Here is a 15,652-nt window from a genome sequence, read left to right on the forward strand (position 1 = left end):
AAATTAAGAGCAAAAAGTAAATAAGGATAATTTATTGCCTTTAGAGTCTCCCTCCATCCATTTTAGTTGTCTTGTATACTAAAAATAGTTATTCATTTTTACTTGTTCAGTTTGAAAAATCAAGAGATAATTTACCATTTCACACATATTTTACCCTTTTTATTAATTATTAGGTTGAAAAATTCAAGAAATTCTAGTGCTTGCATAATTTTTAAAATATATTTTATTGATTTTAATTATTAGATTACTTAACAATAAGTGGATGATATAGTAAAGTTGTCATTCTATTTTTGACTCTTTAATAGAGTTGTCAAGTCAATACATAACAAGTAAAAATATATAAACGAGGGAAATATTTTCTTAAAGGAGCATGGAAAAAAATACATGATTAGTGATATCATTTTCATTATTTTCTCCATCAGAGCTTATACACGAACATTTATCTTATTATTGAGGGTTCCAATCCCACGTTTATTAATCCCTTTTCACATTTTCCCTCTCCTTATCCCTACGTAATAAATTTTTGAAAAAGAATTTGTCTTTTATACGTTTCCCGAGGACTGACGGATAAACAACACACTTCCCGAGGACTGAGGAAATTAAATTTACAATTTTATAGCAAAAGTTATTTAGAGAAATAAAACACGTGAAGAGTTGGATGTTAGGCGCATTAATTAGAGCAAAAACGTTAGGGTAGATCCCAGATCTGGTGGGAAGAAGAAGATTAGAAACTAGAACTGAGATCTCCCGAGAAAGAGAAAGGATGTTTATGTTGGATTGGTTTTATGGCGTATTGGCATCTCTTGGTTTATGGCAAAAGGAAGCTAAGATCCTCTTTCTCGGTCTCGATAATGCCGGCAAAACCACTCTTCTTCACATGCTCAAAGACGAGGTTGGTATTCTTCTTCAAATTAGTGATTACTGATTTCCTCTTTTCTAATTAATTGTGGTTTCATCGCAGAGATTAGTTCAGCATCAACCGACGCAGTATCCCACATCGGAAGAGCTGAGTATTGGTAAAATCAAATTCAAAGCTTTTGATTTAGGTGGTCATCAGATCGCTCGCCGTGTCTGGAAAGATTACTATGCCAAGGTTACTTTATTCACTACTACTAACGATTTGTGATTGACCAATTATATCAAATGTCTGTGTGTTGAATGTTCACAATATTGGAATATATCTTATTGCCTGTGTTTGTTATGTGGAGTTAGTATTTTATCACCGGTGCAATTGAAGAGCTAGTCGCTTTACTGCTTTACTTCTCTGAGAAATTAAACGAAATACTTCAGAGCTATGCTGGTTGCGTCGGATCCTCCAAAAGTAGTGCATTTTGGAGTGCTGCAACATTTTTGGAGAGTCTGAGCAACATAGCTTTAGAGGGCCATTTAGTTTTAGCTGTACGGTTTCATTCATGAGATCCAAAGCTTAAGGTCTATTATATTGCAAGTCAAATGTTTCTACGTGTTTTTGCTGAGCTTGAGAGTTATCTAGTTGAAGTTTTATGTTATTAGTTCTTGTGTGAGATATTTTTCTTTACACAATTGAGCATGGATAATAATGGAGTTAATTCATCAAATATGTTGGGAGGTAGTGATTCGGATGGGTTGCTCACGTAGGTTGATATAGTGGTTTGTTTACACTTATTGTGATGTAAAACTGGATCTTTAGATGATGATCACCAAAAGGATTAGAAAAGGGAAAATTCCATGAATCCTCATCAAACTGACTACGGAATTGTATCCTTTAATTTTCGATAGACTCCTTACTGATACTAGCATGGAACATTTTTAACTGTAAATTCCAGCAACAATTGTCTATATAAGGACTATTGTCAAATGGATTGGTCAACTACTCTTTGTGAGGTATTTTCTTGTCTGAACCAGTAGTTTGGGGGTTTTGTCCTGAAAAGACACATCATGGGTTAAGAGGGGGTAAGCAACTTATAAGCTGTCCAAGCCAATTGTCTCCTTCCGATGTGGGACTTGACCAGGACAAGAGGCTCAGAAAATGCCATGTGGCCATCATTCCCAAAGAGGGGTCATTTGTATGAAGCAGAGTGGTTAGAGGCTCATCTAAGACAGGCTTTTAAGCCATGGAGCTCAGAAAGCTCAGGGAGGGCGCTTCGCCTCGCTTAAGCTGTGTTTTAGTGTAAATAGAGCACTAAGGTGTGCACCTCATTGGCCATGAGTTCTATTAGTTGTTAAGGAAAGCATTATGAATGAATTTGTTACTCCCTCTGTTTTAATTTGTTTGCCTTACTTTCCTTTTTAGTTTGTTTAATAAAGAATGTCACTTTCTATATTTAGTAACTCTTTACACCCAACATCCTCCATGGCATATTTTTAAGACCACAAGACTCAAAAGTCTTCTTTATTTTCTTAAACGCCGTGATGAGTCAAACTAAGACCAACAAATTGAGCTCTCAAAATGGCCAACACTGTAAAGGAGAGTTATAACTACTGGAGCTCTCTAAATGGCATTCTTGAGGAATGGCCTTGGAAACATATCTGGAGAACTAGGCAGCCTCTCAAAGTCTCCTGCTTCACTTGGACTGCTCTTAGAGAATCCTGCCTAACACAAGACAATCTCAAGAAGAAAGGAATAATTCTTATCAATGGATGTTTCATGTGTGGGCAGGACAATGAAACAGTAAACCATCTATTTTTACAGTGTCCTGCAGCAGCTGACCTTTGGCATTTGTTCTACTCCTTAACTGGGATTCACTGGGTAATGCCCTTATCCATGAAAGATGCCTATGCAAGCTGGTCACTGTGGAGAGTTGGAAAAACCATCAAAAGAATCTGGAGAATGATCCCTACAGTTATTTTTGGGTGTCTCTGGATTCTGGAAGGAGAGAAATAGCAGATGCTTTGATGGAATCTCAACTCCTATTAGTACTCTCAAGGCTAGATGTTTAGAGTGCTTATTTAGTTGACATTTTCTTACCCCTGTAAACAGTGTGGATACTTTTTTGGATTTTGTTAGTTCCCCGTCTTGAGCTTAGCTTAGTACAATAGGCAGGATTCCTTTTGGCTGTTTTACAGTTTTTTTGTCTAAGTTTGCTTCCCGTTTTGATTGAAGCAGCTTCTTTTGCCCACCTGTAACCTTGCATCTTCTTGATGCTTTACTAATGACATTTGATTACTTTACCCAAAAAAAAAAAAAAGAAAGACCAACAAATTGAAACAGGGGGAGTACTTTTTTCTTGAATTGCATATATATTTTATTTTCTCCTTGATTGCGCCTTTTTGTTACTCAAGCCCACATTTAAGTTGCGTTTTGCACTTAAAGCCCCAACAGACCTGGAACGCTTCTTAGAGCTTTTCGCCTTTGATAATACTGGTATGAAGGGACTGGGCAACAAGTTGTGTTGAGGTATTGTCCTGCCTGCAAGCGTGGTGTCCTGAAAAATCCCTCACAAGCTGACAATGGATAGGAAATGTCTAAGCTGCTCGATCCCCCCGTATACGATGCGGGACAAGACCCAAAGATAGTGGCATCAATAAGGATATTTTATGCCCTTAATCAGGCATGATTGAGAAAAAGTTGATGAGATCTGAAAAATATGTACCAATTATCAGATTAATCATTCTTTCCAGGCACTACAGGTTAAGTTACTCGGACTCTTCACTTTCGGTGCCGCATCCGTGTCGACACACGACAGGGGTATGGATGTGGGATCCGTACCCGATCTGGTCAACTGCTTTTGGTTCCTTTGACCAAAATCAACGGAGAAATTCCGGACAGATCCAATGATTTTTATAATCAAAACAAAAGCTGAGATGGACTTAAAGAAAATGGAATACCTTGTATATAGAAATTTCTATGTCACCTTTTCCTTTTATCTCCTTCCGGGTTTGATCAATATTTTCCACATAATATCTCATAATTTAGGTTTTATAGTTCTATTTTTAGATATTTCAATTATTTTTAGCCGAATCCCCACACCCGTATCCATACCTGGATCCGTATCCCCGAATCTTAGAATTTAGATCATGAAGGAGAGGGGATCGGACACCCGCACCCGAGTCCGAGTAACTTAGATTACAGGAGAGGGGATTATCTTCTTTTTGATGAATAAAAGGTGATTATCTTCTTAAATACTATAGGAGTATATCTAGAACCCAGCTTGGATCGTCTATGGCAGATGTTATGGAAACGAGAAATTTTGTAGTTATTAATATACGAGTCTCTTGCCTTTAACATTTTTATTCTCTTTTGGGAAAGCTTCTTTTGCAAAATCTTTAGTATGAATTATGTTGTAAATTACAAGAAAGAAGTAGATAGTAAAATACCATTTTATCATATGAAATTTAAGTCCTACAGTAGTATGATTGTTTAGGCATGAAAATGTGTTTCCCCAAAGTTGCAGGTGTGAAAGTACTAGATTCACAATAAAGAACCAAGTGAAGTGTAAAGGTGGAAATATATAGGTCTTTTTTTTTTTTAATACTAATTAAAGAGCTAGGGTTTAGTAATTTATCATAAACTTCTTTTGTAAAACTTAATAAACAGGATACTGTCTGACAGGATTGTTCAATTCTTACATTTACCTGAAGGGGTTTAAGTGACTGACGCAAAAATGCAAGGGTTCAACTCTGTAGCTAGTTGCAGGGAGGTCTCTGTGGCAACTGGCAACTGATATGTGCTATGGCTATTCTTTGCAGGTCTCTTTATGGGCCTTAGTATATAATAATGAAATAATGTCATAGTAATATAGTATGGCACTTCATCTTTACTTGTTAGCCTTTTGTAAAAATAAGGTATCATATAATATAGAGATGCTTTTCTCCACCATAGTTGGCTGTGTTTTGATGCCACCAAATGTGGAATTATGAGCCCCACGGACTATTGAAGATTTTGATTTTAATATCCATTTATGAGCTAGGTTGTTTCCTCTGCTGCTTTTCTGAGCAGCAGTATGTCCCAAGTTGAAAATGGTAATGAATACAAGCCCCAATTCCCAAAAGTGTAAAAATTGGGGCATATTGATGGAACTCTAAAGATATTGTCTTTTTTACTTGAAGAATATAGAACTGTTATTTGTTAAGATCTAGCCTTCGTCAAATGCTCCCAATTGAAGTCATTTGGTGGTGAGAGCTCCTTTGGAAAATGGGCTTTATCACTGGCTATATTAACCGTTTTAGTTCCCTACACGTCAGGCAATATTGAATGCTTCAAAGTCCAAAATCCTCAATTCTCATGCGTTTGCATGTGTTTCCTTCAAGTCATGCCTAATAGGAATATTTAGATTCTCAAGGCTTTTATATTAGATTGGCAGATATGAATAAGCATTTGATACGTGTGTGAGTGTGCACGGATATGCATGATAATTGAGAAGTTACGTTTATCTGATACATGGAATTTCAAGCTCTTTTTGAGATAAGGAGAGGTAATACTGTCTTGATCTACAGATGCTTAGTCTAAGCTAGAGGTTAAAACTAGGAACAGAAGTCTTCTTTAATTAATTGTTCCGTATTCAGTAATAACGATCTTTTTTATCATTGAAATCTACAGTTAATTGGATTTGGCCAACGTTTAGATACTTGTTGAATAATTCAACAGTAATGAAGTGATAAGTTAAATCATGCTGGATGCTTGTTTGACCAAAACATTGTTTGACTTCTATTTTACCTATAAAAAATTATATATAGTTTTACTTTGAAAGTTAAGGAAGACAATTTTGGAGTCTAGTATATGGCAATCATAGCCTTGCTAATTATATTCCTCTGCTGAAAAGATTTCTGTGTTTAGTGAATGATGATGTTGCTTTCATCCAATGATGCATATATGAGTATGGCCTTTTAAAGTGTTCTTGGGTTTGCTCCTAGTGTTTCTCTGTATACTTTCAGAGTCGTGCTCCATTCTGCAATAAATGATGCACTGATTACTTGGAACAACCCAAGTGAAAATTGGTTTGACTAAAATTTAGTATTACTCTGAAAGGTTAAATTAGAAAAATTACTGATTTCTGTATTATTTCCTTACAAAATCTAGCTACATTGGGCTTTGAAAAGATATATATCGGTGTCTGTCTAGAAGCTAGAACACTAGCTTATTGTTATTCCGTTATGACACTCTTTCTTTTCCTCTTTTCTATTGGCTATTTAACTTGTTTAAGATTGAAAAGAGAATTTCTTACCCAAAGAAAAAAGAAGATTGTAAACTAAAAAAGAGACTGAAAAAGATTGAAAAGAAAATTGTATAATAAAAAAAGCAGAGCTTGGACGCTTGCTTTGACATTGAGGAGTCTAAAGAGAGTTAGCGTTACCATAATAAAACTTCTTACTACAATGCGTTAATATCTGATGTATGAAGTCATGTTTATTTTAAATGTGAAGTGCAAACGACATCAAAACTTATTGATCCGGAAATGTCAAGGAAATAAAGAGTTGAAATGAATCTATTCAATGCCTTACATGGAAATTGTTGAAGTAATGGATGGTCTAGGGCCCAACTTAACAAAAAGTTAGCTCAAATGGTGAGGATTGTCCACACTTGTATAAGAAGGCTACTGCATATACACTTACCAATCTAAGAGTCTTGCACGCCCTTCCCCCTCCCTCTTCATGTCTTGGGTTGGTTATTCGGACGTGGAAGCAACCCAACATTGGGAAGCCCAACATCAAGAATGGGTATGACTTCGTTACCATGTTGAGAAATGAATCGTGGGCCTAACTCAACTCAAAAGTTAGCGAAGTGTTAAGGTTTCACAAAGAAGATAGTAGTACTTGAAATCGTAGAATGATAAGATTCCTTCTATAAAGGGATGGCTTGCTTTGCTCACAAAACCGGTCATGCCAACAGTTAACCAAGTTTAGTTTTAACTCGAAAAACTTATACACTCTAATAAACTCATTTACTATGAATATTTAACACTCTGCGCTCATATAAGGACCAACCTCCCGTATTTGAAGAAAGAAACAAGAGAGGATGTAGTTGGAACACATTTTTGTTACAACACAATTTTTACAAGAATTACAAGATGATCTTCAACATCTACAAAGGTTACGTTATACAGGGGGATGAAATTCCTGCAACTTACACAAGTAAATGTATGTAACAGAAGTGGAATGACAATAAAACGGCAAGTGGTTTTCCACAATCCAAGTTGATATCACACGTAAAAGACATTTATACATAAAAACCTAATGCTAGACAAGTATTAGTGTGGAATCTCTTATATCATAGGGATTTATTAGGTAATGGGCGCTACTTAGGATAGAGTGACGAATCTTTTCATGAGTTAGAGAATAAGGCATGGCATAAAGAAGTTTTTATGGCAAGAGATAGCGGACAAGACGTGGGATAGTGGAATTTGTATGGCAAAGGAAACCAAGATATAGTGGAAAAATATGAAATAGTGGAAATTGTTGTCAAGACATGCTAAGATAAGAGGTAGAAGAGCAAGACTGACAATGACATCTACGATAAACACATCTACTGTAATTTATCTACTTAAATTTTTGTCATTTTATGATTCCAGGTATTACTTTCTGCTCTGTGGTCTATACACTTGATTGATGTGGGATTTTAACTAGATCTTTACGGATTCATTAGAAAAATTGTTGGTAAATTAGAACTCATCATGACTTTATACCCCAAAAAAAAAAAAAAGGAAAGAAGGAAGAGCTCAAACTCCTCTAGAAGGTATAGTCAACTCTCTAGGTTTAGCTATCATCATCTTACATGAGATCTTCATGGTTTCAAAAGAAAAGTTTCTAGTAAATTAAAACTCCTCTATTATGCACATCGACTCGATTGTCAAATTAGTGATAGACTGATATCTTGTAAGTTACTATTCCCCTTTTTCTAGTTAGTTTTGCGTCGACTTCTTCTCTAGTTATATAACAGTTTTTGGCTGGTCACGAGATTTAAAACGTTAATTTAACTTATTTAGCGTGTTAGTAACAAAAACAGCCTCTTGTAGAAATGCACAGTAAGACTGCGTACGATATACCTTTAGGCTTTATGGTCTGACCCCTCCTCAGACCCGTGCATAGCGGGAGTTTAGTTCACCGGGCTTCCCTTTAGTGTGTTAGTAATGGTTAAAACAACTAGAGGAAACATCACATTAAAGTTCAAAATTTTGATTCTTGAAAGTTGTATTAAAATGGAATGATATGAAACATTTTGGAACTTCCTAAAATTTGTATATGGAGGACCAGAGATTTTCTCCCCCTTTTCAAAACTGTTGTGTCCGGGCCAGCTGCGCGTACCTCGACTAGTTCCACGGGGTATTTGCTACCTTTAATCAAGACGTGTACTTGTTTACTCTGTCCCCCAAGACTTGGTGAAGGGGTAATTTCTTTTGATTAAGAACATCTTCAACCATGTTTAATTAATATTTTACATCGTAACGATTATTTTTTTATAAGCTTCTAAGCAACAAATGTCTAAGAATTTGTCTGAGATTCATCTTTTCCTCCCTCCACTTATGATGCGAGAATTGTACACCTGAGCCTGAAAGCTATCATGGACCACATATGCATTCTGATGGCCAAGTCGGGGGTGCTGTAAGACCACCACCCTAGAGCTAATAGAAGTGTAGGAATTAACTTATGTGCAATCATTGTTCAGATTCGTTGCACTTCTAGAAAATATTAAAGTTCTTGTGCCATTTACTCTCGCTCCTTGTGTTATGTTGCCACTCTGATGTTTGTGGCACTGCCACCTGTCATGTAAGCAATTACCTTTTATAACAATGGGGCATGCTATTCTTTTTCTTGTTTTTCTTTATGTTCGTAACTTTAAACTGGCCTAAAGGATGATGTGACCATTCTCTTAATAAGCATAAGTTGCCCTTTGCAGGTTGATGCTGTTGTATACCTGGTAGATGCATATGACAAAGAGCGGTTTGCGGAGTCAAAGAAAGAATTAGATGCACTGCTATCTGATGAGTCCCTAGCTACTGTCCCCTTCCTCATTTTGGGAAACAAGATAGACATACCGTATGCTGCCTCAGAGGATGAGTTGCGTTATCACCTCGGCTTGACTGGTGTCACTACTGGCAAGGGTAAGGTGAATCTTGCTGATTCTAGTGTTCGTCCCTTGGAGGTGTTTATGTGCAGTATTGTACGCAAAATGGGGTATGGTGATGGCTTTAAATGGGTTTCTCAATATATAAAGTAGAGTCATTAGCAATGTACGAGAAATTGAAACAGTTTGTGCCCTCTTTTATGCTTTCGTACAACTATTTTTTCCCGTCTGGAAAAGATGGAATCTGTTCATTTGTTCTCAAACCACTGAGGTCTGTTAGTACTTACTATTTTAATTTGTATGCGTTTAGCATCTATTTAGTGTGTTGAGAAGCTATTGATTGTTGGTGTAAAATTTTACGTAATTGGCTGGAAGATTGTCAAATCCCAGATTATTGACTTTCAACTCTTAGTACCCATATTTATCCGCTTCTTCTTTGGCTACCTGATTAATATTTTGTTTTATATGTATTGAGCTTTAATGCCTCTTATTTGTTCAGAATCAAAATATTGCTAAAACTGTTAAATTATTCGGTTGCACAATGGTTACTTGTGGGCATTTATGACAAAATATCCGACGTTTAAGGGATTGTGTGTGTGGAACTCAGTATACCTGCAGATTGTCCTTTGACAATGACGGTAAATCTCATGCGAGGACATCGGGAATTTGAAGTAATTAGTTCCATTGAGTGTCAAATCCGTTCTAGGCTAGGTTTTAAATAGGGCAATTCGCATCTTTTGGGGTGGTCTTTAAATTTTGCCCTTCATATTTGAAATGTTTAAATTTTTCTTGTATGACAAAAAAAATTCCATGGGTTAGGGTTAAATTTTCGAACTCAGTGTGATAAATTTTAAAAAAATTAGCCTTTGACAATGACGGTAATTTATATCTCATGTATGCGAGGATAACTTTGATAATTCCTTCACAAAACATCGGGAATTTGAAGTAATTAGTTCCATTGAGTGTCAAATCCGTTCTAGGCTAGGTTTTAAATACTGGCCAAATGCAGCTTGCCTTGTACCCATTTGTTTGTTTAAATCAAATTTACATTGCAAATCAGATAATATAACGCGTTTAACACATTAGAATGACCGCAGCTTTGTAGTGAAGCTGGGATTTTGATTTTGTCAATCAGGATTCTCTGGGACATTTTTTTCCCCCTCTTTTTTCTGATTTATCTTCCAATAACAAGGAAACAACTTTGAGATGAATCAGTTGGAGACGTAGTTGATAAACAGTTGAACGGTTCCTCATTTCTTGACTTGCTCTTTCTTGTTAGGTAAGACCCTTTCTCTGTCTAGTCTAACTCCCTTAGAAATTTAAATATTGCGTGTGTTAGATTGTATGCCCAAAGCTCCATGAGATCGCACAGTAAAGAGGAGCAGGTCAACTAGTTTAGCTTTAACCCAAACCATCACAAAGAAAACAACTCCAAAAGAGATCTTTTAATTTATTTCCCTTTTCTTGACATTTCTTTGGAGGCATCACTACCAAGTCCACCATTATGTCCCTCACAAAGTCACAAGATGGAGCGGTTTAACAAACTCCTTCCTTTACTACACAGTTCAAATCCTCCATTCTTAAATATATGTACTTTACTATGTATTATATTAATGCCCACTAAAACACCCCCTTTTATTCATTTCCTATCTCCAAGTAGATTTCTTGTACCATCACCAACAAACTCCAAAATGGGTAATTCCATTCCACAGGGCACAAGCAAGGTTATTTTTTCAGATGGAACAGTTCATTGTTATGACAAGTCTTTGACAGTGGCAGAGTTGATGCTTGAACATCCCCAGCATATGGTAGTTGAATTCAAGCCTATCACGGATGGGAAAAGGCCGATTCCATTGCCTGCTGATATGAAACTGGAGAAGAACAAGACTTACATAATGCTTCCAATAAGGAAAGGCAAGCCAGCAAGCTTGTCATCTGAAGACGCGCGGAAAATTTTAATGAAAACAAGTACTATGCTTAAGTCCAAGTCTCTGTTAGCTTCGTATACGGGGTTCTTGCCAGTATTCGCTCGTATATGTCCAGCAGCAGCAGCAGCAGTTTCTTCATCATCATTTGGAATTGGTCGCGATTATGTTCTTAATTCGGACAAGAATCTTTGCTTGATGAAAAGGGAAGAAGAGGAAGAAGGAGCTAAACATGATTATTTCAGTGATATTCTTGAAGGAAGGCCTGAATTCTTAAGCAGGCAATTGTCAGGAAAAGGATGGAAGCCCAGTTTAGATACCATTAAAGAGAAGAGCATGCAAGCAAAAATTCGTCATTGGTTGTTTTAAGGTGTTCGTCTTTCCCCAATCAAATAATGTCATATGTTTAAGATCAACGCGTTGGTAAAACTAGTTTTCGTTTCTTCGTGGTCTTTCCCTTCTCCCGTGGTTTTCGTTATGCTTTTTTGTTTTTTGTTTTTTCCCTCTCTCTTCTAAGTTCCTGGTAGGATTTTATCCATTCCACCTAGAATCTAGACATGGATTTTAGTCTTAATTAAGCTTTTTCTTCTTGTAACCTTGAAGAAATCCATGGTGTGGTGAAGTATTGTCAATGTGTAATTTGTAGCTTTCAATGCATGGTGTGATAAAGTATTGTAAATGTGTTGAGCTTTCAGGTAACGTTTCTCTAAAGTTGGAATTAAGGAGAAAAGGGAACTGAATCAACTAATGAAGAATTAAATAATCCTAGTATATAATAAATTATACATGGTGGTGCTACAAGTACATTTCTTAGATTTTGTCAACCAAGAGTGACGACGTATGCAACTTGGTGTTTTGATTTAAGTTTTGACTAGCTCTTCTTGGTTCCATTTTGGTGAATTTAATTAGAAGAACGAATTTCTAGTTGGACCAATTCTACCCAACTGACTAACTCTGTCTAAAAGTAGCAATTAAAAAACTTCGGGGAGTTGTAACTAAACAAAAGAATAACTGAAGTGGGTTGTTAATTGTCATTTGTTAAAAAATAAGAGAATTATTTACGATGAATTCTAAGTCCTCTATATTGTTTTCAGTTTAATTCACAAGAAACGATCGGCAAAAAAATATTCCCCAAGAAACGGAAGATTTTTTATTGGTTTGAGTTGAAAACACAATCAAATGGATATAAATGCATATTGTTTAACTTTCATACCACGAATGAGGAAAATACCAACAACATGTGATGCAAAAGGACGATTGAAATAGTTCTCCGTTTATTGTGTGTATAACCATATTAAAACAGCTCACCAATCTGGTGAAAGTTGTCTTAATAATTTGATATTCAACCCTACTAATCCCGGCTTAGTCAAATTTAAATCAGGTAGGCCTATTAGGAGCGGGGTACTCCCTATCAAGATAATTTCATTCTCAACTTAAAATCGAGACATTTGGTTAAGGATAGAAGGATCCTAACCATCTCACAAACACGTTAATGGTAGTTTGGGCAACTTGTCTAGGTCGAACAACACGTGTGTATGAATGAAATCCGGATTCTCTTCATTTTTTTTCCTCTCGTTGATCTCTGATGCTTACTCTTGTCAAAAAATTAAATAGGCAACCGGAAGAAATGAACATAAATGACACTAGTCAAAAATAAAATGAACTGGAGGAATCAGGGCTTATTGTCTAATCTTATATACATGAAGTTCTTGTTCAAGAGGGCAATTATATTACATTATTTAAATGATTACTCTTAATTTGTTCATCAAAAAATCTGATTCCTCTTTGATTTTAGTGGATGATATCATCATCTTATTGCACATGTTGATGAAATTTCTGCTGTTAAAGCATTCCTGGACAACCAGTTTAGAATCAGAGATATAGGCCTATTGAATTACTTTTGGGGTTGGCTTACTTTCCTAGAGATATTATTCTTAGCCCAAAAAAAAAATTTGTATCTGATTTGATATAGGATTTTAATTGTCAAGATGCTTCTCCTTGTTGTTTATCTAGTTTCTCGGCATCAAGAATTTCATATCCATGTTGATTTGATAAAGGATTTTCATTGTCAAGATTCCCGACACTTTGTGACTGGGTTGTGTGTTTTAGTTGGTGGTTGTCCTATTTGGTTGGAAGTCTAAAAAACAACCCATTACTTTCCTTTCCTCCGCTGAGGCAAAGTATTGTGTTCACGACAAAATTATAGCTGAAGTTACATGGGTGGGTTCATTTTTTATCCGATTATGATGTTTCTTACACTGACCTAATTTCTGTTTGTTGTGACAATTAGGCTGCAACTCCTATAGCTCGTAATTCTGTTATTCATGAGTGAACTAAACATACCCAAGTTGATTGTCACTTCATTCGTGCTAAAGTAGTTGTTGATTTAATTCATCTTCACCGTGTTCCTAGTACATTTTCAGCTGACAAATTGTCTTACAAAGTCTTTGATTGAAGGAACTCTTGATATTCTACTTCGCAAGCTGGGGGTTATTTCACCTCCCACTTGAGAGGGGATGCCGAAATTGATGAGAAGTCCAATTGTGATTCTAGACCCAAGGCTAAGTAAGTAAAAATGTTTGAGAAATTGGCGTGGCATATAAATTTGAGCCACTAATCTATATCTACATTAGTTTAAAAGCATGAATATAAATGTCGGTTGACCAAAATATCCCTCAAATATTGAACGACTTTTATACCCTTACTAAGCTCTAATCATATTTACATTTGAACCAGGAACTTTATCAAAACCCTTCCTCTAATCCTATGATAACTCACGTTTGGATAAAATAGAATCAAAACCCTTCGTCAAATTTAGGTTCACTGCTATCCTATTTCTTTTTGGAAGACACATGTTTTAGTTGATCTTTTGGTGTCCCCTTGATACTCGGTTCCTCAATTCGTGAGGGATACCATTTTTTTGTTAATTCATGTAGTAAAAATTATGCGAAGTACTTCTATAAAAAAAAGTCGTTGTTCCACGTTATCTATCATAAACTTTTTAGGGAGAGTAATTCTTAAGGAGAAGTAGTGTATAATGCCCATTCCATGAACACAAAAGTCGAATAACTGGAAAAGAGAAATATATTAGATACTTTTTGTATGTGTTAAACATTCATCTTTAAAATTTATGTTATTCTTTATAGTAAATTAAGTAATTTATTTCATGTATTGATACCCAACAATATTTATGGAAGAATTATAACTGTTGCATCTTGAGCTTTACCTCACTTTGTTAGTGCTGACTGCTGAGGAGCATCCTTTGAGAAGGTAATATTAAGTTGTTGGTTAATATATAAATTTACTTTAGATTACTACCTAATTATAATTTTGATACTCTACTAATCGTGTTTTGATTCAAAACACTTGTTAATAATTGACATGATATTAACGTGCATATGCACATTCATAGGAACTAGTTATTTTAAAAGCATGAATATAAATGTTAGTTGACCAAATATCCTCCAAATGTTGAACGACTTTTATATCCTTGACCCATTAAAGTTAACTTATACTAGAAAAGGACACAATTGTCATTACGAACAAGAATTTTATTATAATTAGGAGTTACCGGAGAAAAAGATAAAATTGTGAATAGAACATTAGAGTTAAAAAAGGAAGACAATAAATTAATATTGTGATGGCCACATAATTCTCTAAAGTTGGAATTAAGGAGAAAAGGGAACTGAATCAACTAATGAAGATTTAAATAATCCTAGTATATAATAAATTATACATGGTGGTGCTACAAGTACATTTATTAAATTTTGTCAACCAAGAGCGACGACATATGCAACTTGGTGTTTTGATTTACGCTTTGACTAGCTCTACTTGGTTCCAATTTGGTGCATTTAATTAACCCGCAAGGGTGGCTCAGTGGGTTGAGCATGGAGCTTTCATAATGGAGGTCTCAGGTTTGAAACTCCACTTGTCATTCGGGTCGAAATTCGTCGCGCGGGGGCAAACTGCCTGTGCGGGTTATCTCTCCTTTGTGGTTTGCGAGCTATTACATTGGAGCTGGGTTTATCCCGTGCACACCCGAAGGTAGCGGCTGCCAGTTCCCATGTCATCAAAAAATTTGGTGCATTTAATTAGATGAACGAATTTCTAGTTAGACCAATTCTTTCTAGTTAGACCAATTCTACCCAACTGGCTAACCAATTCTACCCAACTAGCTAACTCAGTCTAAAAAGAGCAATTAAAAAACTTCGGGGAGTTGTGACCTAAACAAAAGAATAACTATATTGTTTTCAGTTTAATTCACAAGAAAAGATCGGGAGGAAAAAAAAAAAAAAGAATCACAAGGAACGAAAGTTTTTTTATTGGTTTGAGTTGAAAACACAATCAAATAGATATAAATGCATATTGTTCGACTTTCATACCACGAATGAGGAAAATACCAACATCATGTGATGCAGAAGCACTATTGAATTAGTTCTTCGTTTATTGTGTGTAACCATATTAGAACAGCTCACCAATCTGGTGAAAGTTGTTTTAATAATTTGATATTCAACCCTACTAATCTGGCTATGTCGAATTTAAATCAGGTAGGCCTATTAGGAGCGGTGGACTCCCTATCAAGAAAATTTTCATTCTCAAAACTTAAAATCGAGACATTTGATTAAGGATAGAAGGATCCTAACCATCTCACAAACACGTTAATGGTAGTTTGGGCAATTTGTCTAGGTCAAACAACACGTGTATGAATAAAATCCGGACTCTCTTCATTTTTTTTTTCCTCTCGTTG

General features: G+C 35.8%; 2 protein-coding genes across 2 annotated transcripts; both read left to right on the forward strand.

The window, feature by feature from the left end:
* Positions 1 to 669: 669 nt before the first annotated feature.
* LOC132063343 (GTP-binding protein SAR1A) lies at positions 670 to 9,398 on the forward strand. The gene is made up of 3 exons (XM_059455843.1): positions 670 to 892; positions 962 to 1,093; positions 8,813 to 9,398. Exons 1-3 carry the CDS (start codon positions 764 to 766, stop codon positions 9,131 to 9,133), a joined length of 582 nt encoding a protein of 193 aa, XP_059311826.1. The 5' UTR covers positions 670 to 763; the 3' UTR covers positions 9,134 to 9,398.
* A 931-nt stretch (positions 9,399 to 10,329) lies between these two features.
* On the forward strand, positions 10,330 to 11,639 carry LOC132063342 (uncharacterized). Its single transcript, XM_059455842.1, has one exon. The coding sequence runs from the start codon at positions 10,507 to 10,509 to the stop codon at positions 11,272 to 11,274; it is 768 nt and encodes a 255-aa protein (XP_059311825.1). The 5' UTR covers positions 10,330 to 10,506; the 3' UTR covers positions 11,275 to 11,639.
* Positions 11,640 to 15,652: the final 4,013 nt, after the last annotated feature.

Source organism: Lycium ferocissimum, chromosome 7, assembly GCF_029784015.1.
Source record: "Lycium ferocissimum isolate CSIRO_LF1 chromosome 7, AGI_CSIRO_Lferr_CH_V1, whole genome shotgun sequence".
NCBI lineage: Eukaryota > Viridiplantae > Streptophyta > Magnoliopsida > Solanales > Solanaceae > Lycium > Lycium ferocissimum.